General features: G+C 46.8%; 1 protein-coding gene across 1 annotated transcript; it reads right to left on the reverse strand.

The window, feature by feature from the left end:
- Window positions 1-64: 64 nt before the first annotated feature.
- On the reverse strand, window positions 65-27703 carry LOC142591453 (putative cytochrome P450 6w1). Its single transcript, XM_075703782.1, has 6 exons — window positions 27655-27703; window positions 25158-25254; window positions 23941-24066; window positions 10535-10778; window positions 3240-3370; window positions 65-151 (listed from the first exon to the last, which is right to left on the reverse strand). Exons 2-6 carry the CDS (start codon window positions 25236-25238, stop codon window positions 65-67), a joined length of 669 nt encoding a protein of 222 aa, XP_075559897.1. The 5' UTR covers window positions 25239-25254; window positions 27655-27703.

A 27703-nucleotide genomic window follows, 5' to 3' on the forward strand; every position in this document is an offset into this window, starting at 1 on the left:
AGAAAAAATAATAAATAAATAAATAAATAAATAAATAAATGGAATGCCGTATTGTTGGCAGTCATCAGCACTTGCCTTCAATTTTTCCGTTGTTCTTCCTTTCTTCTTTTTCCGAATTTAGCAGCAACTGAAGTACGTCCTCCTTGGTGGGCTGTTAGCACGGTTGATATCGAACACATTTCAGGTGGGCAAAACGCTTTGTTGTAAAGAAGCGCATTTTATAACAGACAAAAGACGCTTAGTGGTAATGGTAGGAATAGTGAATGGGGCTCACTTTTAACAAGAAGTCATGGTCTAGTTATATTAGTTACGCAACATCAACAAAGTGATGCGTTTTCGACTGTGAAGTCCTTATTGAAAATTCTAGACTCAGAAAAGTGAAAATATTCAACTGAAGTAATGATATGTAAGAAAATATTACAATTGCTTCAATAGCGTACAAGACACTGTTAACCCGCCGTAGTTGCTCAGTGGCTATGGTGTTGGGCTGCTGAGCACGAGGTCGCGGGATCGAATCCCGGCCACGGCGGCCGCATTTCGATGGGGGCGAAATGCGAAAACACCCGTGTGCTAAGATGTAGGCGCACGTTGAAGAACCCCAGGTGGTCAAAATTTCCGGAGTCCTCCACTACGGCGTGCCTCATAATCAGAAAGTGGTTTTGGCGCGTAAAACCCCAAATATTATTATTATTGAGACACTGTTAGGCTGTCCACATCCTGTGCAGAAATTTTTAATGTTGTCCTTAAGGCTCTTCTTCCATGTATTTCCTATAGGAGAAAAGTAAAGACAGGAAGAAATGTTCCAATTTATTCGTCTTTCATCACATGTTTAGCAGCTAGGTCAGGCTGGAGGAGACAATTTTCTTAAACATATGATGAACCTATAAGGGTTTCCAGCAAGTACGGACGCGAGCACAAGTAAAACAAACGGACAGGACAACGTTGGTCAGTTGGTGCCATGCGCCAATTGGTGCAGAAAACCACACAACTAAACTTCTTAAAAATACCTCACCCACCTAAAAATTTTAGTTTGGGATTACAAGCAAACCTTAGCAAAAAGTTTATGGCATGCAGACGCGAATGTCTGACGGCTTCCTTGTCGAAAAAGGCGTCCGTGAGGAAAGCATGGTGAGTTTCGCAGGAAAAGACATTTATTGGAGGTGCCCTAATATTCTACATTTATTTTAGGAATCCAATTCAATAATTACTATATCATTTCTATTCGTTTAAGGAATTCTACATTTTAAGGTGTCGATAGTTCGTTTCTCCTCAAACATAAGAGATCGCACCGATACATAACAGGGGACAAAGAGAGAAAAACGTATGCAGGTGGTGACTGTTGCGAATCGTTCTACCGCTGGAGAGCCGCGGTTTTTGATGCTGACGAACTGGTTCGTGGCTGATTGGTTGGACGATATTACTTTTTTCATCAATTTCATAGACAATTGTCGCCAATGGAGACCTATTATTTTGGCAGTCATCATTTTTGCATCAAACGTACGCTGCTGTAGTATTACACTCCACTCCTTCAGCCAAAGCGGCACTGTGCGTGTATCTGGTGTCGCTGTCAGTGCATGGTCGTCAAGTTATGACATAATAACGTAAACACACCTTTCCACTAAGATGGCCGAATATCAGCTTTTGTGAGTGTGAATCAAGTAGGAATGGAATACAAAAAGTAAGTACGGAATATGGAATGACGATGAGTGAGTATCGAAGCGCCAACCCGTATAATAAACACAGGAACATTTCTTCCCGTATAATTGGGTATATTCATATCAGTTGGGTATGTTCGTATAATTCGGATCAGTTTTAAACCCATGATCACTAGTTGTCATTAAAAACACTGAACCAATCGTCTCTCCAATCAGTATAACCTCAGTGTAAGCATATTGAAGCTTTCCCGGGAGATATGACTGCTGAATAAATTATTGGCATTAAATAAATGGTTACGGATCCAAATATCATACGTTGTGGCAAAAAATAGAAATGGTGCTGAAGGAATTGTATACAACTATCAGCTGTAAAAAGGTCCGCCTAAATGAAAACATTACCAGTTTTAGAAATAAATATCAAGCTGCCACATGTCCACACAGTCAAAAACATTAAGTAATAGCCTACAACCACAATTCACAGGTTGTCATGCACGTTGGCTTCCACATTTGTGGTTGCGTCACTTCTCACAAATTGTGATACTATGCTTAGCACGCGGAAAACTGTAATTAGAACAGATAATCGGTTGCTGTGACATATCTCGTTGGTTTTATGATTCGAAAATACTGTATAGGTAATTATCGAATACGGATCAAAATAGGTGTACGATGTTTGATTCATATCGGAAACTTTGAATATTCCCGCATCCCTACATTTTACGAAGGTAAATCTGTGCCACGTTCGTGCTTGGTCACAATTATCCAGCATTTGTTGTTCAATTCAATTTGATTGGACTAGACGGTTGTCTTTCTTGAATATTCATCTTCGCCTCCCGTAGATAAATACGATATTCAGTTACACCTGTCAATACGGCTATTTACTATGACGAAATGCGATTTAATTCTTTGCTCTCCTGGTAGCCGTGTTTACAATTTCCGCTTATAAATTATTGGTATATCAGAGAAGCTGATACTATTTTTTTCACCGTTATGATGCCAATGCATACTACTCTAACGGCATCTTGTTGGTTGCGGGCGTTCTGCACTCTGTATCTGGGTGGTTGAGGCACATTACAGCTCTTATTATACTACATATCAATGAGCGGCTAGGCTACATTGAAGCGCCTAAGCCCTCAGTGAGCTAAGCGAGAGAAAAACGCAATTGTCTGTCCTGTCCCAGTTGACACGTTAGACCAACACGGTTATTGAGGGCCACACGAAAGTGCATGCGGTGTATATATATATATATATATATATATATATATATATATATATATATATATATATATATATATATATATATATATATATATATATATATATATATATAATGTTTATCGAGTTGGATGATGGAGTATAAACGTGCACAGCCTCTGGAACAATGCATCGATGTTGCGGAGAACAGGCTTGAGAGGGGCTTTTCAGTTTCATGCTGGCAAATTTGAACTGGTTTGCTCCTAAAGGTAATGACAACGTACCTTGATGACAGCCCTATAACTATGGCACATAGGATGGGTTCACACTGGAGGATAAATCCGGGATAATAAGGTTTAGATGTAGTAAATGTAAAGAGCGTTGATAACTCACATCGGGGTTGTCTCTGCGGTGATTGATTATAGGGAGCATCCTGTCTATCGCCTCATCCGAGAGAAATTGAGTGAAAATAGAGTGCACGGCAATGATAATTTTGTGCAGTAATCGATTGGCAGGCAGGAGATCTGGAAGTAAAAAAAAATTCACAAATAACGTACCGGCGCAGTTTCTCACTTCCTAGAAAGCGTTCGTTGTGTTTCCACTACGGGAATGTGTAGCTTTTTAATTATATCTCTGCCACTTTTAGTGCCATATTGTAATTTTAGAATCAAAGCCAACCAAAACTGAAAACAGTGTGAAGGCTTGCCCCCAGCTGTAGAGCTTAAGGCGGACAATGATGACTGAAACACATCGCCAAAGCGCGAAGTGGTTATATGGCTGCAGCAGTAATTTATTGCAGGAGACTATGTTCCTTGAATCATTATCGAGAAATAAGTTCCCAAAAGCTGTAGTAAGCTGCAGTCCTATTCCACTTGTAACAGCCGCGTCTCGTTTTTTTCAGTGGCACATATTGGTTTCAGTGGCGCGTATTCTGATTACTGTCATCGATCGTCTGATAGCCATGGAGGTGCTGCCAATTTCATTGCTCCGGACGTTACTTATACCCGCAGGCGCGGCCTTTCAATAAATGTTAGTTCCTGTGACGCTATTTGGATCGAGGCTGAACAAACTTTTTTTGCACATAAGCGTAAAAATCTTATTTTTGGTTCCATCTATCGTTCCCCATCACTTTGTGTCACTGGTTTCCTACTTGCTCTTGACGTCATACTTAACAAATTATCGTTCGAAAGCAAGAATTTTTAATCATTGGTGACATTAACAATATCTTACCCGATACAAATACCAGCGCATATTCAGCCTACTCAGACCTATGGAATTTTTTTTCTTCCAATTGCCCACCAAGGGTCACGGTTAGTCGTTCATTGATGAAAAATAACGTGTGTGCCGCAGCCTGTCCAGCGAATCGTCGACGCGTGGCATCGGGTAGACATCTTTCTTCGTGACTGGTTTAATTTGCGGTAATCGATGCAGAATCGCAAACATTCATCATTCCTTGGGACGAATACGACGGATGACGCCGAGGGAATTTTCATAGGCTATATCGCACAATCCTCGAGCTTTGTTTTCATTTGTTTTTGAATCTCTTCTCTCTCCTTTGGAGCTATACGTTAGGGATTTTGTCGAATCGGCCGCGTAGTATCATCCGTGATGATACAGTGCTCAAGTCAGTGGTGTTTGTTTGAACTTTGACGGAGTCAAAAAGCAATCTTCGAACTGGTGTATGAGCTCCAATAGGCGTTGCCGCTCCAAAGGCGACAGGGTGGAGCTGATCTCGACAGACAAAGGTGACGGGAGCGGCAGGATTGTTTACAATCTATTATTTGGGTGATGTCGTCGCAGTATGAAATTGCGGTAACCCTCTGGAGGTGACGCGTTTGTTGCTGAAGTTTGTGACAAGGACTTCCGCATGCCCACGAGTCATGTCAATGACGCCTCTAGTAATGGAAACGCCTTGCGTGGGCAGAAGTGCAACAATTTGCTCCGCGATAACATCCCCGTGGTAGGGCTTCTTGCACGATTCAAGAACAAGGCGGCAGGATCGCGGCTGAAATGTCACATCGTCGGCGATTCGCAAACACTCACGTTTCCAGTCATTCATCGTGTCTACATATGAGCTGGCAGAAAAGGTCACAATACGCCGTTATCTCGCAGAAAATCCATCCGCACGATGAAGTCTTTGCAGCAGTCTGGGAGAACGACGAAAGCGGCGACGAAGCTGGAATCACCGATGTGAATTCGGGCGGTGCATGTTCCCATTGGTGCCATCAGCTGACCCCTGGCTCTTCTTATGTGGGACCCTATCCACGGCGTCTTCACTTTCCTAATGTGGTTGGCCAGCTCTTGGCGCATAATCGCGAAGTGTGCACCAGTGTCAAGAAAAGCGGTGACGAGATCTGCATCCACAAGAATGCTGAAAACGGCAAGGGCAACGTCGTCGTCATTTCGTGTTCGTCGGCGATAGCATTCGTCGTCGTCATATAGTCTTCGTAGGATCATGGGGGTACTTTTGGCGTCTCGATACAAGGCAACCTTCCCCCCTGGAGGTCGCTGCCATTTGTTTCTCCGGCGCGGACCAGCGGAGCAACCACCCCTGCCGAAGTCAGCGGTGAAATCCTGGCGGGTTTGGGTAGGTGTAACGCACAACTGATGGGGACTGCCAGCGACGACGTGGTGAAGCTGCTTGGCGGGTTGACAGCTGATCTCTCTTCGGCGCGCGACGGTCGTGGAAGTGCAGAGAAGCGGCAGGCGAAAAGAGCAGGCTCCAACATCTGGATGGGGGCAGGTACGGGCAATGGGACATGGTTCGCGGTCATGGAAGGAGAGTGGTAGACAGTCGGCCGAGGGCCATAAGTCGGTATGGCGAATCGGAGGCCGTCTCGTTGTTTCCCGTTGCCATCACGGCACGGGAGTGGGCCGGGACAGAAAAGGCGTTAGCGGTGGTGAAGGCGCAGGACGTCTGACCATGTCGGCATACGTCAGAGGACGTGTCTCAGGGCATGTGGCTGGTGAGGAGAAGGCTTCACGAAACTCCTGGCGCACGACTTCAGCAACAGAAGCGACCGGCGACTCATTAGGAGGAATGCCGAGTTTCGTACAAGACCGGCAAAGAGTGCATCTTTAACTCTCTGCATAATATGACGCACATTCTTTGTCACGGTGATATCGGCGTAAGCTCTGCGAAATGGACGGGCCATATCTTCCGCGTACATGGCGAAGCTTTCGTTGGGTTTCTGTACCAGAGCCTGAATAAGTCGTTACGCGTATTCTCGCCGGTCCGAGCCCGAGAATGTATCGAGGAGCTGACGACGAAAATTGCTCCACGTTTGTTAGACCCCCGTGAGCGCAAAAAAGTCACGTTGTGGTGTCCCGCGACGCAAGCGTATGGGGTTGAATGGGCAGCGCCCACGGCTGCTGTGTTGAGGGAGCAGGGTTGAAAACCATGCATGTAATCAACTTGGGTCACCGAATATGCGGCAAGGGGTACAAACGTTACGCTCTTCAACGAAGTTTTTTCACGCCGGCATGGATCACTCTAGGTGCGGGACTAGGTAGGTACCACTGTCCGAAGCAAATTCTTCACGCCTACTTGGAGCACTGGCCATGCGCGCTAGGCCAGTGCTCGTCTTCAACAAACTTCTTTGATGCCAACTTGAGTTAATGGGTATATGCCGGGCGGCGAGTGCCGCTCCTAATGAGCGCCTTTGATTTGCCACTGATAACTGTTCAATTCACAATGACCAAAGAGCTCCTTAAATTTGTTCCATGTTAAGCGGAACCCTGCCCATACCATCGGTGCGCCACGCTCTTAGTCTCAGAGGCCCAGAACGGACCTCTCGGCAGCGCGACAAAATAGTGCGTTGTGTCTAGAAAAAAGCGCGAGACAGGAGCCCATTGCCTCAAGACGCGTTTCGAAGTGTTCGCACGCACCGGCGTGCTGCGCATTTGGGGGGCCACGTGCAGGCTTAGATGGCGCGTAGTCGTCTTAAGGAAGCGCGAGATAGGAGTCCCTTTCTGAATACACGGCTCAAACAGAACAGATTTCGACGGTGGCAAAACGTCATAGGCGGAGGGTTCATCTCTCAAAGCGGGTGGGGGGGGGATGGGCCCGATTAGCTTGCCGTACCCCCATATATATATATATATATATATATATATATATATATATATATATATATATATATATATATATATATATATATATATGGCTCCGTTTACCGCCCCCCCCCAGTCATTGAAATGAAGCAGATGCATTTTGTGTTACACGTAGCAACACGAAGCCTACAACGACGGTGACCCGTGCTATGATTGAGACAGAGCTCATGTTATTCCGGGCTGCTAGAACGATCTTCAACCATTATCGCGTCTGCAAATAAATCTCAATACACAATTAATGTTTCCGTACTGTAATAATAATAATAATAATAATAATAATAATAATAATAATAATAATAATAATAATAATTGTTATCACACGAAGACACAAAGAAAAGTGCTGAATAAAACGCTACAAAATGCGCAACAGTACAGAATAACATGCAGTTAAGCGGCGAAGTGTATCCATGGAACAAGAGAGAAACTATGTACTTGTTGACATGGTTCACTGTAGATCTGTCCTTTGCCTGCTAACAAATATATGGCACGTACAAAAGGAGTTGTATATGGGATTCCTTTGCAGCATGGTAATGAATACTTTGGACAAACAAATCAATGCCTAATGTTCGCTTTAGAGAGCGTTTGTTTTAACTACAAAGGATTGCCCGGCTACATCTTTCTGCGCATTGCATATGATTTGGCGGCGTTTCTACAGTTATTGAAACTTCTATTATCTTCAAACAGGCAAGCCTGATGGCAATCGAAACGGTAAAGTTGTACAGCGTAAAGGTTAGGAGAGGGTGGGATAGGGGTGCATTTTTAAGTCAGCCATTGGTGATTCTTCGCGCGGAAGAGTTTCGCTATTTTTACAATTCCTGACAGTGTACGCTTTTATTCACTGCAACATCAAAGTTTACCCTTCGTGCAGCACACGGACTGATGCTTGATCTGGGATTCCTGGGAAATTGTGTTAAACTATTGAATAAAATATCAGGTGCAAGTCAACGCCACGCTTCTCTGTTTTTCATTCTTTGGCCGTGTTACTTTTGCGTTATTAAAAAGCGTACGATGAATCCTAACCAACTTGTCCCTCTTGCTATCTTTCTCTTGGTGAGAATGTACGGAGTTCGAAACAAAAAGAAGACAAAACGTTGTGAGCTATGTCAGCATGAGGGAAAATTACAGGTACTTTGTATTCCCTGAAGAAGCGAGTGTTTAGAGAAAGAGGCAGAAATGTGCAAGGGTATACGGTCCCTGGTAATAGATCTCCTGCGGAACTTAGAGCTAAACGGAAGCAAGTAGATCAGAACATATGATAATTCAATGAATGACTTTCTATAAATAGAGAACGTCAGTACGACTGCTTCTGCAGCTAAGTGACGTTATTTGACGATGAATATTCGGAATTTAGGAGTTGTTAGTGCCAGAGGTCCGAAATCAATGTTTACTTATTTCATAAACTTTTTCTGCACTTGCTCATTTTGTAGGTTACTTGAATTTCTTGTGCCATTCCACACCACTGAAACATGTTGCAGTAATGGGAGGCATACGGATGTAAACAATTTAAGCAAGGAAATGGGGCTTCAGAATTGATATCTTGTTGTTGATGAGAAACTATGGAACTCGATACAAAAAGAAGACAACATGCTGTGAGCCATATCAGCATGACGAAAATTAAAGGTACTTTGTGTTCCCGAAGAACCGAGTGTATAGTGAGTCTTGTAAGTCTGCAGACTGAACAGACCGCCGCAGGCCTCGTTACGCTACGCGCGTAGAATGTGCACAGAAGCTTAAGGTATTATAAAAAAACCCTACTGACATTGATCATTTCAAAAACTCCTGGTCAACACCGCATTATCCACAGAATAAGGGAAGGTGATATTATTGGTTTTTCGAGAATATTATTCTAGTATTTGAGTGAGCCTGTTTAAGTGGCCACAATTGGAGAATGAGGTTAGGCAGGAATACAAAGCGCCGTATGCCTCAGTAATGCGTATGTTCTTAAATATTTTGGTGTCAGTGTGAACCAGAAATGAAGATTTTTGGATTGCCGAGGAAACGTCATTGATGAAAGTAAAACGATAAGAGGATGTAACACGAAGTCTTGTAGCGCTCCTGCAGATACAGCCACACTTTCCTAAACCGGAGGCTTCCGTTTTCCCGGTAAATCTTTCATAATATGAGTTGGCCATATTGGCGAATCAAGGTGAAAAAGAAATTCTCGACAGAACCCATCTCACAACGACTATCGAGCGTAATGTGCTTCGCACTGAAACAATATAGCGACACGGTTACCCGCAGCATTTATGAATTAGTTGAGTTTAAGGTGTGCTGTATGGTACGTATGCACGAGCTAAAATTCAAAAGTTTTGTGATGGTACATTCTGCTTGGGGAAATCTGCAATGGCAAAATCAGCTTCTCAATATGCAGCCGCGCTCTTCCCCAGTTCTGCCCTGTTGCTACTGCACATGCGGTGTTGTCTGTCAGTGGCGCCAGAAAGTGCACGCTCGGCGTGGGGTCAACTCCACGGGTCATCACATCAATTAAAAAGATATATTTCACAATATAGCGCAAAATATTTCCAGTGGCCAACAGCTAGTTACCGAAATTCTTGTCATACATGTCCATTGAAGACCGGAATTCACCCAGTTGCACAAACCCAGCCACCTCAATTGCTACAGAAAGGCTCAGTTAGGGGCACGTGCACAATGCCAGAAACCAGCGTAAGATAGAATAATTGAAGAGCGATCCATAGTCCTACCACATACCCAGTCCTAAGTGACCCATCTTGATCTCAAAGAGGTTTGTTGAAGAGCGGCACATAAGTACAGGGTGCCACTAGCCTTGGTCCACCTTGGCCCAATGATCGGCTTTGAACCCTGTTCCTGTCACACAGTGGTCCGACGCGCTACCCCTTCTACATTGGGTATCAATAGTTTATCTATCTATCTCGCTATCAATTTTTGTATTTATAATCTTACGGCGCCTCAGTAACCCAGGTTGCCTGCCAGCATATTCATCTGACCCTCGTCGAATCGTCGTCGTCAGGCCGACCTTGTGAACGAAGTTTTCTAATAGCTTGGGCTACTAGATAAAATGTTTGTGGTTATGATGCCACTGTGGCTGTTACATCGTCATCATTTCAGCTTTTATCGTCCGACTCTCGTCAGACTGTCGGTGTCATGCCGTCGTTGTTATAGAAACGCCCTGTATTCGCTGTCATACCGTCATTGTGATGCCGCCTTGGTCATTTCATTGTGTTCATTTAAGCTTCGTCATCTGACTTTTCTCATACCGTCGACATCAAACCTTTCACGCCCACCCAGTAAAATGTGTTGTAAAAGAGTTTGGGGCCAATGAATATGTGCCATATATGGCGTGCACGATAAAGAATCCAAGCTTATTTAATCCTCCTTTTTATAACCTACCCTAACCTAAGGTAACCTAACCGTATAACCCACTGTCTTTAGGCACCGTTAAAGCCTACAATTTCATTTGCTGTAGTCGTCCTCTCGTCTCACTTTTCGTGTTATTTCCGCTGTTAAGTCAAACGCATACATTAAGCGGCTTCCCTCTTGCGGGTCTTATGACGACATAACGTGCCTTATATTGGCTCCTGTGAGAAAGCACTCACTGAGTAAAATAAACTTGCTGCCTCTGAACTGGACTACGCTTTCGCGCGCTGCCTTGTATAGGGCCAGTGAAGAGGCGTCGCCCCGCTGGATGTTCGTGCGAGCACCGGCAAAGAACTGGAGACCGAAGTCAGCCGCCATGATGCGGAATGGCTCGGACACCTCGATGCAGCCGTCTGAGCCTGCGAGCTTGCAGTCCATCGCCCGGAAACACTCCTCGACGCACTGTTGCACCAGCGGCACGGCCTGGAAAACAGTCGAAGCGTGACACAGGGTGGTCACTTATTGATGATGCAAACCTGGTATAGTAAGCCGCCTGTATGCTGGCTTTCTCTTGGTACATAACAAATAAGCACCGTTGAAAGACAAATGTTGAAAAGGGAGACACAAAAAGAAGCAAACAAACAGGAACGCATATAAGGGAACAGCAAATGCAGAAAGGGAGAAAATCGAAGGACAATAATATCCCATGTCAAGCATGGCCATGTACTCTATGCAATGTCAGAGAACGAGATTTGTCTAAAGGAAGTCAATGTCCGAGCACAGTGCAGAGCACCCGTAAATATCGAGAATGGACACCAGTAAAGCCACGTCACTATGCAAAAGAGCATCAAGAACAAATACAAAAGTGAAACGAACTTAGTACGCAGCGCAGCGTCTCAAACTAAGCGCATGCGCGAAACGGCGCACGGACGGCGCAGGCCGCTCGTCGTCTGCTACCAAACACACCCTTTGACTTTGCAAACGTTCCTATGGACCCCAACCAATGCGGACGCGTGCACGTCGGCCTCCGCATGATCTCATGTTCGGGTGGTTCATCTCCTGAAAGCATCCGAAAATTGTCCCCTGCTTGAAGTGGAAGTGCTCCGGCTTTGGCGGACACAGCTTTCGCCGGATTTGGACCCTTTTTCACGATTTCAGGGCCGTTAGTCACTTCGTCCATGTGAAGCCTCCGCCACCTCGAGTAGGGGAGCGGTGGCGACGTCGGGAGACGCGCTCCCGAAGACGCCAACCACCACTTCGCCGCAGTGACCTTGGCAACTACGACCTCGACTGAGAAATCGCATCCAATTCCTCAACAACCCGCATTGGCTTTGAGCCAAGAGGTTATGAACTTTGCCGCCCAAAACCGGGACGCTGAAAGACCGGCCGGGAATTGCACCATGGCGTCGACAAACGCCAACGCACATTTTCGCACCTATACAGACCGACTGTGCAGAGGAGGGTTGGAAGATATCCCAGTCGCTGAGGGCATGGAAGACACAAGCAAAGGAGCAGAATTTACGGCGAACAAGGAATTCTCCGCGGACAACAAGCATACAGCGGACAACCAGCCAAAACGCCCGGGTCGGCCCACGAGACGCAGGCTCCCACCCCTACCGAATGACGATCTGAATGCGGTCTTCTGAACTCACCAGGGACTGCCACTCAGTAATGTAATCATCCAAGCACTTTCCCATACAATACTGGAGGCCTGCCAAGGAAAAATCAGGTCGGACAAGTTCATTCTCCGCATCCGGTCGGGCTCCAACATAGCACGAGCGTCCACCCCAGATGCGACCGTCGCAATGGCGATGAGAGCGGTCACGCCTTTCAAGATTTACAGAAGAGCGCACCCAGTCAGTGTCTACGTCAAGTCAGGCGAAGGATCCCGGACCGGTGTTATGCGTGGTATATGGCCGCAAACTCCATCTGAGACTCTCAAATCGAGCATCCGTTTTCGCATCCATGGCGTGGAGCTGGTAGAGGCCCGGAGCTTGGGAGACTCTCAGTGTGCTGTTCTTACTTTCTTTGGGAACGTCCTACTGAGATACATTTACTACACAGGACGTGAGAAGGAGTGCATTCTTTGTAGTAACACGGTACGATTCTGCCGAGCGTGTGGGGAAGTTGGCTACCGCAACGACGCATGCCCGACACCAGATTTGCCCACGTGTCATACCGGCGGAGTGCACAAACCCGACGTAACTCACAACTGTACCCCGACATGTGGAATTTGCTCGGGGGAACATCTAATTTGAGACCACAGTGGCATAAAAGGCCTCAAGCCTGTACGATACCAGGCAGCGAAACCACCGAAGAAACCACACAAGGCAGCCCCTCGGTGGTTCTCCTCGCAGGACGAAAATTCAGAATGGGCGTACGGACGTGATGCGACGCACAGGATTCGCTCAAGAACCCGCGCGCCTTCGAGCAACCGCACGGAGCACGGACAACCAGGGCAGCAGCGTCGAAGGTCCACGTCGAGACCAAAACAAACCACATAGGAGAACATAAAGGGGAAAGCCCATCAGAGAAGCAAGTCACCCGCGGAATCCCTGGCACAGAGTGAGCCACAGGCGAATCAGGTAAGCTGGGCGCAAGTAGTACATCCCATTGCAAAATATACGCCTGTTACACCACCGATCGGTACGTGGAATCGTGAAATCGCGATGGGTAGAGTGAATACTAAATACACTATACTAATGGGCGACTTTAATGCCAAGGTAGGCAAGAAGCAGGCTGGAGACAAGGCAGTGGGGGAATATGGCATAGACACTAGGAATAGCAGGGGAGAGTTATTAGTAGACTTTGCGGAACAGAATAATATGAGGGTAATGAATACCTTCTTCCGCAAGCGGGATAGCCGAAAGTGGACGTAGAGGAGCCCGAACGGCGAGACAAGAAATGAAATAGACTTCATACTCTGCGCTAACCCTGGCATCATACAAGATGTGGACGTGCTCGGCAAGGTGCGCTGCAGTGACCACAGGATGGTAAGAAATCGAATTAGCCTAGACCTGAGGAGGGACTGGAAGAAACTGGTACATAAGCAGCCGATCAATGAGTTAGCGGTAAGATGGAAAATAGAGGAATTCCAGATCAACCTACAGAACAGGTATTCGGCTTTAACTCAGGAAGAGGACCTTAGTGTTGAAGCAATGAACGACAATCTTGTGGGCATCATTAAGGAGTGTGCAATGGAAGTCGGTGGTAACTCCGTTAGGCAGGATACCAGTAAACTATCGCAGGAGACGAAAGATCTGGTCAAGAAACGCCAATGTATGAAAGCCTCTAACTCTACAGCTAGAATAGAACTGGCAGAACTTTCGAAGTTAATCAACAAGCGTAAGACAGCTGACATAAGGAAGTATAATATCGATAGAATGGAACATGTTCTCAGGAACGGAGGAATCCTAAAAACAGTGAAGAAGAAACTAGGAATTGGCAAGGATCAGATGTATGCGTTAAGAGACAAAGCCGGCAATATCATTACTAATATAGATGAGATAGTTCAAGTGGCTGAGGAGTTCTATAGAGATTTACACAGTACCAGTGGCACCCACGAAGATAATGGAAGAGAAAGTAGTCTAGAGGAATTCGAAATCCCAAAGGTAACGCCGGAAGAAGTAAAGAAAGCCTTGGGAGATATGCAAAGGGGGAAGGCAGCAGGGGAGGATCAGGTAACAGCAGATTTGTTGAAGGATGGTGGGCAGATTGTTCTAGAGAAACTGGCCACCCTGTATACGCAATGCCTCATGACTTCGAGCGTACCGGAATCTTGGAAGAACGCTAACATAATCCTAATCCATAAGAAAGGGGACGCCAAAGACTTGAAAAATTATAGGCCGATCAGCTTACTGTCCATTGCCTACGAACTATTTACTAAGGTAAACGCAAATAGAATCAGGAACACCTTAGAGTTCTGTCAAGCAAAGGACCAGGCAGGATTCCGTAAAGGCTACTCAACAATAGATCATATTCACACTATCAATCAGGTGATAGAGAAATGTGCGGAATATAACCAACCCGTATATATAGCGTTCATTGATTACGAGAAAGCGATTTATTCTGTCGCAGTGGGCAGTGGGCAAGCCAGTGGGCAACTCCTGTAGTCTTGGTGAAGAAAAAGGACGGAACCCTTTGTTTCTGCGTCGAATATCGTCGTCTGAACAAGATCACAAAGAAGGACGTATACCGCCTCCCACGAATAGACGACGCATTGGATCGGCTCTGCAACGCTAAATTCTTCTAGTCGATGGGCCTCAAGTCTGGCTATTGGCAAATAGAAGTCGATGAAAGAGATCGGGAAAAGATCGCTTTCATCACCCCAGACGGCCTCTATGAGTTCAAGGTTATGCTATTTGGATTGTGCTCGGCGCCTGCAACGTGCCAGCGCGTGATGGACATGGTTTTACCTGGAATAAAGTGACGGACCTGTCTCGTATGCTTGGATGACGTTTTCGTCTTCGCCGGAAATTTCGACAATCACGTTAGGCGGCTTGCAACAGTACTAGAGGCCATCAGGTCATCAGGGCTTACTCTGAAGCCGGAAAATTGCCGCTTCGGTTACGACAAGCTTCTGTTTCTAGGGCACGTCATCAGCAAATCTAGAGTCCGCCCCGACCCGCAGAAAACAGCTGTCATCGCAAAGTTCCCGCAGCCCATCGACAAGAAGGTAGTGCGTAGATTCCTTGGCATGTGGGCCGACTACAGGCGCTTTGTCAAGGAGTTTTCATGCATCATGGAGCAGCTACGTGGGCACTCTACGAAAAGCTGAATGTGCATGCTTAGCTTGTGGTCTGGCAGAAAACAACGTGCTAGCCCGTCTAACCAAATGTGATGTCGAGTTCAAGTGGGAAACGCCGCAGGCCGATGCATTTAAAGAACTCAAACGACGCATTCAGTTGCCGCCGGTACTTGCACACTTCGACGAGGACGCCGATACCGAAATCCACAGTGACGCCAGTAGCCTAGGCCTCGGTGCCACCCTAGTCCAGAGGAAAGACGGACTTGAACGAGTGATATCTTGTGCTAGCCGGTCCCTGTCAAAAGCGGTTTCTGTATCTGCCCTCATAGGCACTGGGGCGCATTTGTCGGTAATGAGCGCTGACCTTCGTAACCGCCTGAGGAAAATAATCACGCCCGCCACGACTCTTGTTGTCCGTGTCGCCGATGGCGGAACAGCCCCTGTAATTGGTATGTGTGCCGCCCGCGTCCCCTTCGCCGTTCGCTCCACTATCATACTATTCACAGTCATCGTCCACTGTCCCCACGACATCATCATCGGCGTAGGCTTCCTCTCCGCACATTCTGCTCTCATCGATTGTTCCGCCAGTACTCTCCGCCTTTACCTGCCCGTTCTGGATACTGCTTAACCACACACCAGTCGCCTCAGTTCCGTCGACTTCGTTCGCTTGCCCCCTTCGGCACTAACTTACGTTGACTTCGTGTCATCCCCAACAGTCCCCGACGGTCACTACATCGCTGCTCCTATGCAAGATGTCCTTCTTACACACGGGATAAAAGCACCTCTTACCGTTTAATCTATTACGGCGAATTGCGTCTGCCTGCCAGTGGTCAATTTTGGCTTGACGACACAAGTGCTGCCGCGCGGGATGTCTCTGGCCCAGCTTTGCTCATTCGAGGATCACGCAGTAGCCTCTATTGCAGTAGACGACAATTCAGCCGATCCTACGCTACCACTGCAGTCGGCAACTTGTACCATCGCCGACTTACAGAACATGACTGCGCCCAGCATGCCGTCCGAGCACGCTCGTGAGCTCTACCGCGTTCTGTTTTCCTACCACAATATTTACGACTTTAACGATTCTTCTTTGGCCCAGACTATAGCTGTTAAACATCGCATTATCGTTCTTTGGCCCAGACTACAGCTGTTAAACATCGCATTAATACCGGCGATGCCCCTCCTATTCATCGCGGCCCGTATCGAGTATCACCGGCTGAGCGTCAAGTTATTCACGCCAAAGCTCGCAAAATGGTTGCGAAGAGCATTATTGAACCGTCCTATAGCCCATGGGCGTCACCTGTTGTACTGGTAAAGAAGAAGGATGGACCCGGCGTGGCGCTTTTGTGTGGATTATCGGCACCTTAACAGGGTTACAGAAAATGACGTGTATCCCCTACCTGGGATTGATGACACCCTTGACTGCCTACCTGGTGCTCGCTATTTCTCCTCTATTGACCTTCACTCCGGCTGCTGGCAGTTTGCCGTGGACGATCTCGACTGCCCTTATAACACCCGACGGTCTTTATCAATTCAAAGTGATGCCGTTCGGTCTATGCAACGCTCCTGCCACTTTTGTACGCATGATGGACTCCCTTCTCCACGGTTTCAGATGGTCCACTAATTGGATGACGTTATAGGATTCTCCCCAACGTTCGCTACGCACCTAGAGCGCCTCTCAGCAGTCTTGGACGGTTTTCGGCGAGCCGGTCTGCAAGTCAACGCATCGAAGTGCCAATTCGGCCGTCGCCAAATCACCATCCTTGGACATCTCGTTGACGCGAACGGAGTGCGACCGGACCCAGGCAAGATCCATGCTGTTATGAACTTTCCTGTTCCAAAGTGTGTCAAGGATGTGTGCAGCTTCATCGGCCTTTGCTCGTACTTCCGCCGTTTCGTGAAAAATTTTGCGGCCATAGCACGACCACTAACTGAGCTTTTGAAAGAGACGCCCCCTTCCAGTGGGGCGATAACGAGGCCTCTACATTCTAGCTTCCAATCGACCATGTCACAACACCTCCCGTTCAGGCCCATTCCGATCCTTGTGCGCCGACTGAAGTCCGTACTGATGCCGGTGGTCACGGAATTGGCGCACTGCGGGCACAACGCCAGCGCGGCCACGACCATGTTATCGCTTACGCCAGCAGGCTCCTCTCGCCCGCTGAGCGCAACTATTTCATCACTGAGCGGGAGTGTCTGGCCCTAGTTTGGGCGGTTGCGATGTTCTGCCCATACTTATATAGCCGACCCTTTTCCGTTGTCACAGGCCATCGCACGCTTTGCTGGTTATGCTCACTGAAAGATCCTACAGGAAGACTTGGTCGCTGGGCCTTACGCCTCCAAGAATACTCGTACTGTGTTACCTACAAATCTGGCCGACTATACAAGGACGCTGACTGCCTGTCTCGCTACCCGGTAGACGAGCCTGAAGACGCCGACAGTAGTATCTGTAGATGACAGTAGAAGACAGTAGTATCTGTGTCTTCCTTCGCTAACATCGCAGATGAGCAGTACCGAGACCTATCACTGCGAGTACTCATCGAGCGTCTGCGCTCCACACCTACTGACGCATCGCTTCGCCGATATGTCCTCGAGGGCGGCATTCTGTGCCAAAAGAACTTCCTCCCTGACGGCCCTGATCTTCTTGTCGTGCCAAAAAATCTACGACAGACTGTGCTCTTTGAGATGCATGACTGCAGGACCTCTTGGGGTAACCGGCACGTACGACCACGTCCGCCGCCGCTTCTATTGCCCGGTCTCGCTCGCTCCGTCCGACGCTATGTTGCTGCCTTTGATCCCTGCCAGCATCGGAAAACACCTCAGGTGCTACCTCCCGGTCATCAGCAGCCGATCACTATCCCTGTAGAACCGTTCTTTCGTGTTGGATTAGACCTGTTCGGTCCCTTTCTCACATCATCCTCTGGGAACAAATGGGTAGCCGTCGCAACTGATTACGCCACCCGATACGCTATCACGGTGGCTTTTCCTACAAGTTGCGCCACTGACGTCGCGGACTTTCCCTTGCGTGACATTATCTTACTTGATGGCGCCCCGCGACAGCTGCTTACTGACCGTGGTCGTAACTTCCTCTCAAAAAGGTATCGCCAACATTGTGCGTTCCTGCTCCATTCAACACGAGCTTACTACCTCATAACATCCTCAAACCAATGGCCTGACAGAGTGGTTAAACCGTACTCTTACCGATATGCTGTCCAAGTACGTTTCCAAGGACCACCACGACTGGGACATTGCCCTTCCTTACGTCACATTTGCATATAATTCTTCCCGGCATGACACCGCCGGGTTTTCTCCATTTTATCTACTGTAAGGTCGCGAGCCGGCATTGCCCCTTGACACGGCACTTCCTCCTGCTGCGATCTCAACACGCTAGTATGCGCGCGACGCCATCGCCCTCGCGGACCATGCACGCCAGCTTGCCCGTACTCGACGGACGGATTACAGGAATACAGAAACCTGATTTAAACGCCTCTAACCTTCGCAGAAGTATACGCGGCAGCCCAATCATATCCGAAAAACACGGCTCTAGGAAATAATCAGATTACCTGAGTGACGCAGCCCTAACGCAAATCATGGACCTCTTTAACGAGGAAGTCTGGAGTGAGGGCGGAGAACTCCCAACAGAATGGAAAGAGCACACTATCACCCTAATGCCGAAGCCGGGTAAATGCAGGGATATCCAGAACCTAATACGAATTTCGCTGACATCATGCGTGGGCAAGCTGTTGGAAGAAGTGATCTTAACCAGACTGTCCAGCTATATAGGGACGAAAAACCTTCTACCCAGCAACATCTTCGGCTTCACGCCAAACGTATCAGCTCAGGAGTTGTTCCCCTTTCCGAAGTACGATGTCCTGCACCCGATCAGAGGCTCGAGTGACTATTTTATACTGGCGCTCGATATCAAGAAAGCTTTTGTTACACTCTACTATGAGTCGATCATGGAAACCATGGAGTGCACAAACAGTGGCCGCCGCATCTACACGTACGTTAGGTCCTTCCGGGTACACCCAACCGCGAGAATAGCTTTAGGATTGACTAGGTTCGACACTTTCGAGCTCCTGAACAGAGTTGCCCCGCAAGGAGCTGTACTTTCTCCTATCCTCTTCAATGTGGGTATGCTTAAGGTGGCCATTGACCTAAAGCAGGACCCAGATTTAGGCGCCGCTATTTGCATACCTTTAGACACGTATGCGGAAAAACTGGACACACTCCAAAGAGCAGTGGACAAGATACCGGTTCTCACGGACGGAGCAGGGATAACATGTTCACCTGAAAAGCCCGAGCTTATCAGAATCAGGACTAAATACGCGAGAAGAAATGATAGTGTATCGATAACGATACATCTGTATGAACGTGCCGTCAGGGAGGTGAAAATACAGCGCATTCTGGGAATGTGGGCACAACAGAACCGAGACACCACACACACCATGCAAAAGTTGAGAGCAACAGCCGGGAACGTAGCCCGAATGATAGTCAGGATGGCCAGTAGGAATGATGGGCTAACTGAAGAAGAAACGATCAGGCTGGTCCGCGCCTTTATACTTAGCAATGTGATGTACGCACTCCCGTACAAAGCACTAACAAACCAGGAGAGAAGGAACACGCTAATACAATCATAAGAAAAACCTTCAAGGCAGCGCATAGCATCCCCGAGACTGCTAACAACGATGAAGTTGTGAAATTAGGCATCTATAAACCCTTTGAGAAATACGCGAGCGCGGCGCTCAAAGCTCAAAGAGAGCGGCTCTTCTCAACGAAGTTCTAGAAAACCTGGGTTTCACGCCGCGACCGCTCTGCTGCGACTGGGATACAGTGTCACTGGACAGGGACACGAGATCTCATATCACGGTGGAAACGATACCAAAGAATGTCCACCCAACACGCCATGTCGGTAGAAGGCGAGCACGAGCTGTAACCCTGCGGAATTGCTATGGGAGAGTTTCGGCCACGTACTGCACAAACGCAAGAAGAGCCAGTGGAAAGACTCACACGCTAGCAGTCACTCAAAGACAATGTATCATAAAGGCTACACTCGTAAATCAGTCCACGTGTGCGTCCTAAGCTGCTGCAATAGCCATGGCCATTGCAGACGCGCTACACAGAAACAAATCGGCAGTCGTGCTGTCTGACTCGCTGACGGCAAGTCGACTGTATCTCAATGGGACGGTACCCAAAATGGTACGAAGAATTCTGGGACGGAACTTGACAGAACACCACGACATTTTTTGGTGTCCGGCGCACGAGTGTTTGGAGGGTGACGTTGCGGCAGACCTCATAGCTCGAGGATTCAACAACGGAGCTGCGAGCAAGCCGAGCGCGGGACTTCTTCTACAACAACGGAAGCAACGCAGAGTCTACGGTCATAGACAAGGCCCTTAACATGCAGCAGAGTAGATACTGGCGACGCATTCAAACAAACAGCTACTCCAACCTGCATCAACACAGTAAAGTAAACCCAACTAAATTTCTGGACGTCTGTCCATGAGAGTGCCTGCAAAGGCATTCACACAATACTAGTCCATACATAAATGCAGATCCACTCATGTTAAATAGGCAGTGGGAGGCATGGCTTGAGGACGAAGGAAAAGAGAGCCAGCTCGCTCTCCTGGATTAAGCCCAGCGAGCTGCTCGCGCCAGTGGATCCCTGGACTAAGGGCCCAACCACGCTTGCGCACTTTTCTTTTTTTTTTGAAAAAAAGTTTCTTTCTTTCCTTCTTTCTTACATTTTGCTTGCGCGTGACGCCCTGCCGTGTGATCACCCGTAAAGAAGATCCGCTTCAAGGTGAAACAAACATTTCATCCTACCCATTGCCACCCGTGAAAGGTAAGGACATAGGTACACCCATTTCTGCTAAGTGGCGTAGAATGCGAATAATCAGCTGCAGAACTGTGTTTCGGAGAAACGTTATTTCTGTATGTATTTGTTTATATACATTGGTGTTACTCATGCACTGTCGTTTTGGACGAACTATACTTTCGAATGGCTATGTACATACATACGTGTCCACGTTTTCCATTTCGATAGTGGCAGCTTTACATGGCGTTTCGTTTCTTCCAGGACCTTGACAGCTTGGGCCCGTCGTATCTAGACAACACTGAAGCTTGGTGCGCGCTACGCCACAGAAAACAAACTGCGGTGTCACTCGTTTCGTTGAGTCAATCACCACGCTCCATCCACAAACTTATCTAGCGATAACGTACGAATGCGAAGCTTCCTCCAGAAAAACAGCGCTTCACGTCGACTGTAATGTTTTTAAAGCTGAATCGTTTCTATGCTCTTAGCGTGTGGATGACTTGCAAGTGAAGAGCAACTTTGATCCTTTAGATTGGGTTCATTGCAATCGCGGCACAAAACGTGGTCGTTCAGCCGCACGCCGCGCCACATGGCAAGAACAGCCGCCGCCTTTGTGTGGGGTAGAAGGGTGTTGTAGAAGACACCTTCCTCTCCCTCCCAGCCCCCAGCCACGTCAGCTGTAGCAGAAAACGCTATGCGTGCGCTGCCCCGGCTCTATCTCGCGTATGCGCTTGGTTTCGGCCGCTTCCCGTACATGGCGCTGCGCAAAGCATGGGCCATGCGCTCGCGTGTTCACTCTAATAGTGGACCGACCTGTAGGTCCGAGGCAAACCAAAGGCGTTTGCAGACTCTAGAAGAGCTGCCAAAGGAGTCGTTGACCAAATGATTTTCGGAGTAAGCATTACTGGCGGGCGAGCGACGGCTCGAACCGCCTTCGCCGTCATCCGCCGCTCAGTGGCGGCGCTCCACCTATGCTCAAGACAGCCTTCCTGCGTCGCTTCGTTTGGGCGCTACATTATTCGCTGACGGCAAGCCTAATGTGCTCTAAGTGAGCCGCTATAGCTTCAGCTGTCTTGGCGACGTACCGAAGATGTTGTGCTTCAGACCCTTTGCGATTGCAGTTTGTAAGCTGAGCAGAAGCGAGCACTTTCTTCAGTCTGGACTTGATGGACGACGAACCGAAGCGATCGTGTGAAAAGGAACCTTCGAAGGCGAAGGAGGGCGTGCATGTATGATCATCATCATTTATTTTTCCTTAAGGGCCCCTGTCGGGGTGTTACATGAAGGGGAGGGGTTACAGAAGGTAAGGATAGAAACAAAGATATGGTTACAATTTCTCACAAGACTCAGCCTGTGGATTCGCATTAAAACAAACAAACAACAACAACAACAACAAAAAAAGCCAAGAGGCCCGCTGAATAGAATGCAAAAGCAAATCAGCAGAACAGTCACAATGTGAGACGGCAATCGCAAAAGAATGAAGGCACAGTACGGTCATTATAAGGTTAGGGTTTAAGGTGATCAGTAAGCAGCTGCTTGAAGATAATGGGGTTGCGCTCATTGACAACTCTATCTGGTAAATTGTTCCACTCTATAATGGCGCTAGGCAAAAACGATTGATTAAAGGAAAGTGTTGAACCATGCAAGCGCTGGATGCTGCAAGAGTTAAAAAGGCGACGAGATGTACGGGTTGGTGGGATTAGAAGCCTTCCATGCAGTTCGGGGAAGTTATATTAAAGTCGCTGGAAAAGGCACATCGCGATTTTCCGACGCAACACCAATGGTTCGAGTCCTAGAGATGATTCAATCGCACTGACACTTTCTTCACGGCTGTATCTGGAAGTGATGAATCTAGCGGCACGATTTTGTATTGATTCTAACATATTAATTAAGTAAGCTTGGTGCGGGCTCCAAATAGCTGAGGCGTATTCAAGTTTACTTCGAATAAAAGTTTCATAAGCTAGTTTTCTTGTGGATGAGGGGCACAGTGCAAGGGTACGTCTGACGTAACCAAGTGATTTATTAGTGTCGGTAGCCAATTTTGTTATATGGTCGGACTAGGTCAACTTGCTATTAATAGTAATGCCGAGATAACGATACGACTCAACGGTGGATAGGGCTGTCGAGTTTAAAGAGTACGAGTGATTCTTGTTAGAGTGTTTACGGGATACCTGCATAACTTTACATTTGGCAAGAAACATTTGGCATAACTTTACATTCTATCGCAAGAAGACGTACGTAGGGTGCATTTTTTCGGCGGCAGTTGACATGAGCTCCACGCACCTGGCGGCGTTCGCAAAGTTGGCGCCTTAGAGTTTCCTACAAGAGATACTGGAAGGAACTCTGGCACTGGCAGCGTTCATCCGCCATGGGAATAATGATTACTGCATGAATTTGTCTGATCTTCGCTTTGTGGAATAAGATGTATTTGTGCGATTGACTATTATGCTTTATCTGCCTTCATTGTCCTTAATTACAAACTTATACTTTTTCAAGGCAAAAGACTTTGCGAACACGCGTAATTCATACTAACCACCGCGGTTTAGCCTATCGAGGTGGGTAAATCGAAAATGCGCCCAGAGCCTCAAAGCAATGGCTTGCACCCGAGAAATTCGTGAGGATGTTCTATAATGATTATCGATGTATTTGTCCGTGGCACAGTGGATTCATTATTGAGCATCTGCTGTGCAGATTTTGTGTTCGAATTCAACCATGGGACAATTCTCATAATATTTAATTACTTATTTAAAGCAAAATAGTTTGTTGAAAATGTTGAGATTACAATTCATGACGGCACTTGAAGCAAGATTGACGAAGCTTAAGCAAATCTATGTGCTCATCATCTTTCCCATGCTGACTGAAGCTCACCGCTTGCAGCTCGCATAAGTACTAGCGCCACAGTTCGCTCTCCTAATTATTGTATGAAGCTCTCTCCTTGAAATGGTAAAGTAGTAATCTACTTGAGTGAACACTTCTAGATGGCACCACTATACCATTAAACGCGTTCGGCCTTAGATGCCAGATATGTAAAAAATATGCCTTTAACTCAACACAGCAGTTTCACTTGAAAATACATTTCGACTCACCTTCTTCACATTGCCCGTCTTGAAGGCGGGAAGCATGATTTTCTTCAAGTGGCGCCAATCGTCGCCACTCACTCTGCTTAATCGAACTTCGTTGACGGCGAGGCTTTTAGACAAGGAAGTTGGGACCTGAAAAAAAAAAGGAATCGAGATGGAATCACATTCAACGTTTATTGCTCAGAAATATTGATAGTACGTACACAAAAGCTAGTGCAATAATGGACGGCTTCAATGAATGAGAGAGAGAGAGAGAAAGAGGAGAATGTATAGGAAAACGACAAATATGAAAATAATATAGACAAATATAGAGAATTTGAGGAATCTTGGGATAATATCATCTAGCCTGCTACTTGGCTCAGAGCGTGGGCGAAAAGGACAAAAAGAAAGCGACATCAGGAGCAATGGCGAGAACAGGTGCGGTAGCGTGCCATTGCAGAATCATATACGTTCCTATCCAACGGCTCCATTCTGTCTCGAACTCATGGCTGTGTAAACAGAAATTTGAACAGTGCCTGAATGGCTGGCTTCGTTCATATTTTGTCCGGTCATGGGCCGAGATATGTCTTTTTTCTCAACGGCCGTTCATTTAATGTAGCCACAGAAGGTGCCAATGCTTGTGGTTTACAGACTTATTTGGGACAAGCGAACAAGTACGTCGTGAACTGTCTCAGATATATCGCACGTATTGTAATCTAGCGACCCCGCGCGTGAATTGCGCTGCAAATATTCTCTCGTAAACGCAACATCTAGTATAACGCTGTGCTGAAAGCTCGCCGGTTACGTTCGATGTCACAAGGCATTTGAAGTGTCCAATGGGGAATGAGTCTCTAATAAAGTTTGCAACAATTTTCTTGTGCTCATTCTTTCCTTGACGCCCTCCACATAGCCTCGGCGAGAGAAGATTTGTAATCTGGCCTTGAGAATAGTGCACCAGTAAGAATATTCCCCGGAAGTCTGCACTTGCGACTCGAAGATTTTTGGGACAAAGCGTCACAAGATGCCGAAATCATCGCTCCTACTACCGTCTCTGGCTCCGGGAAGCCAATAATCTGTAAACGGTGAGGAGTTTACGGAGAATGCGAAGTTCTCTAATATTTAACGCTGGACTACTGCGTATTGCTTACTGAGCTGAAGAAGGTCATATAGCAAATGCGTTTATTAATGGATAAGCTGTATATCGCAAAAACTTTTTCCAATCTTTTATTCAAAAGATATCTCACCCGTCGTCCTGTGAAATACTGGTAGTCTTCGATGTAGATACGTTTTATAAGTTCAAGGTCTCGCAGAATGATGCCAGGCATGACGCCATTGTAGTAGCTATATGAAGACACAAAAAAAGAAACAAGAAAAAATGGTGTAGCACGGATATTACCACTGTTGAGCCCAATAGATACGACGTTGAGTATTTTTTTATTCAGCCAGTTAAATAAACGCGGAAAATAGGGCTACAAGTAATACGGAAAAGTTGAACATTCGTGTAGCTACTGGCAGTTTTAGCTTTACCACCTTCGTAGAAAAGCATAGCCTTAATGTATTCTCGAAAAGCGTTCGGGAAGCTAATTTCTCTTTCTAGGCAAGCTAAATAGATTATACTACTGTTTCTTTCTGGGATGGCTGCTAATGGACGGCTTATGAGTCAGTGCCTATGTAATTCTGTGGTTCAAAAGAAAGTCGTGGACTGGATTTCCGACCACACGCAAGATGTTTGAGTGAGCAGATTTAGAGAGCGCTCATGTGCCTAAAGTGATCACGTTAGAGAAACCAAGGGAGCCAAAATGTATGACGGCGCCTCCGTTAAGGCTTCGAGACAAGCTTTTGTGAATGCCTCCGACTACCAGCTAACGTTATTGGGCGTACGTGAATTTATTGCTTTTTTCCTTCCCCCTCAGGGTTCCGTCTTTCCTACTTTGCCTCTTTACTCGGCGTAGGGTAGCAAATCAGAAGCTTTCTTTGTTTAACACCATTGCTTTCCCTTTTTCTTTTCTCCTCCTCTCGAATTGCCGTGTGCTGCTTTGGGAAGTTCTCATTTTACTAGCCTCAGTTTTCGGACGTGCGCCCTAAGACGTCCGCCCTAAGTTGTTAAAGAAGCCTGCTTCTACAATGGTATGCTTTCATACTGATACGTTCCTCGATTTCTGTTAATAGACAACATCGAAAAGGTGGAGCAACAATCGCGATAGCAAATAGTAGAGAGCTATGCGAAGTAAGAACAGTAAGTTTATCTGTTTTATGAACTGGTAAAAATATACTTCCTAACTCAACTAACAAACATGGTGTGAAGCGCGCACAGGCAAACATAAAGACATCCCGCCCGATCAGCGCGGACACTTGCTGTAAAAATGGGGGCGTGAGGTAGAGTGGTAGCAACAGTGAGCGAATTGACATTCGTGCTGACTCTCGCTTCAATGCGTACTAAGCGGCGAGAGCACAGCGCACATGACGCTATCAGCCTCCGGCGCACCTAGACTCTGTGCATTCATTACCTTTATGTTATCATCTTCCAGTTCGAAAGCTGAATATTTGTTTGCGAGCACCTGACTTAATTGTTCTGCTCTTAAAACATCACTGCGTCTAGGCTGGCCTGTTTCTTTCTGGCGAACTTCGCTGTTTCTCTCATCGAATTGATAGAAATCCTAGTCCTCACTAACCTAATGTCACTGCCTTTTGCCCTACCGTACACTTCTACATCCTGCTCTATGCTGGGATCAGCATAATGCATGAAAAGCATTTCATTTCTTGTTTCTTCATTAGTGCTTTTCCAGTCCACTTCCTAGATACATTCATTTCAACACAAGGTAATCTCTATAAACAGAACAATATCGTCGGCCGTGGACGCCAATCGAGATGGTGCGTGGGCACTTAAGAGCACAGCAACCTGCACTACCATTGCAAATCTTCAGCCTGCGGTGAATATTTTCTAGTTTTCATTAGCCATCAAGCAAATTGCACCTAAGTTTTGTCATTGCCTGAAGTATACGACGTCAACAGCACGATTATTTTAATAAATGAAACCATTCTACTGAATCTACACCTACCTCTTTAACAATTAAATAGGCACGAAACGGCAAAATATCGCCGAAATGCAATGCACTTCGAAGTTCTACGAACATTATTACCCTCATTGCTGCCCAAGCTGGCATGCACGTTATTAATAATTACTGAGTGAGAAACTAACACATCCAGATATTGTGATTGCTTCTAATAACCATAACCAAAAGCAGGATTGCTGTAATAAAGCCAACCTTTCGAACCTTTTCATGGTTACTTTCCTAACCATCTTGTAGGCACAAATTAGCAATCGTCATCCTTCGGATTTGCGTGATGATCATTGCATGACGTACGTAATCTGACCGGAGAGATTTTCACTGAAACCCGACACGAAACCTTTTCTTGCTAAAAACACATATACTTTATTGATGGCTGAGTATTTTTAGCACATTTTCTTCCAGTAATTGCTGTATAAGGCTCCGTAGTGGCTACAGCAATTGTGAAGCAGCGATGATGCCCTGTGGTGCGCTTTTCACGTGCAAAGAACACAAGAACTGCAACCTTTATAGCATGTACTGGAAGGATGACAACACTCACCTAGGTGCTCTCTGTAACTTACACAGGCACTTACATAACTTACGTAAATTTTTTTATCCAAGAACCAGCACTGCGCCATAAATCACGCTGCGCGGATGTTTGTTGATAGTACAACCTGAAGGCGTAGCTTACCCTACCACGTTACCGTACTTCTTCGTCCATTCTCTCGCCACTGTAGCGA

This window comes from Dermacentor variabilis, chromosome 8 (assembly GCF_050947875.1).
Source record: "Dermacentor variabilis isolate Ectoservices chromosome 8, ASM5094787v1, whole genome shotgun sequence".
NCBI lineage: Eukaryota > Metazoa > Arthropoda > Arachnida > Ixodida > Ixodidae > Dermacentor > Dermacentor variabilis.

Excerpts from the sequence above, each read along its gene's own strand:
- LOC142591453 (XM_075703782.1), bottom strand. The coding sequence starts at position 25,238 with ATGCCTGGCATCATTCTGCGAGACCTTGAACTTATAAAACGTATCTAC. Across the intron at positions 10,779-23,940 it reads AGACGGGCAATGTGAAGAAG|GCCGTGCCGCTGGTGCAACA; the intron begins GTGAGTCGAAAT and ends ACTGTTTTCCAG. Across the intron at positions 3,371-10,534 it reads CAGCAAGTTTATTTTACTCA|ATCTCCTGCCTGCCAATCGA; the intron begins GTGAGTGCTTTC and ends TTTTACTTCCAG.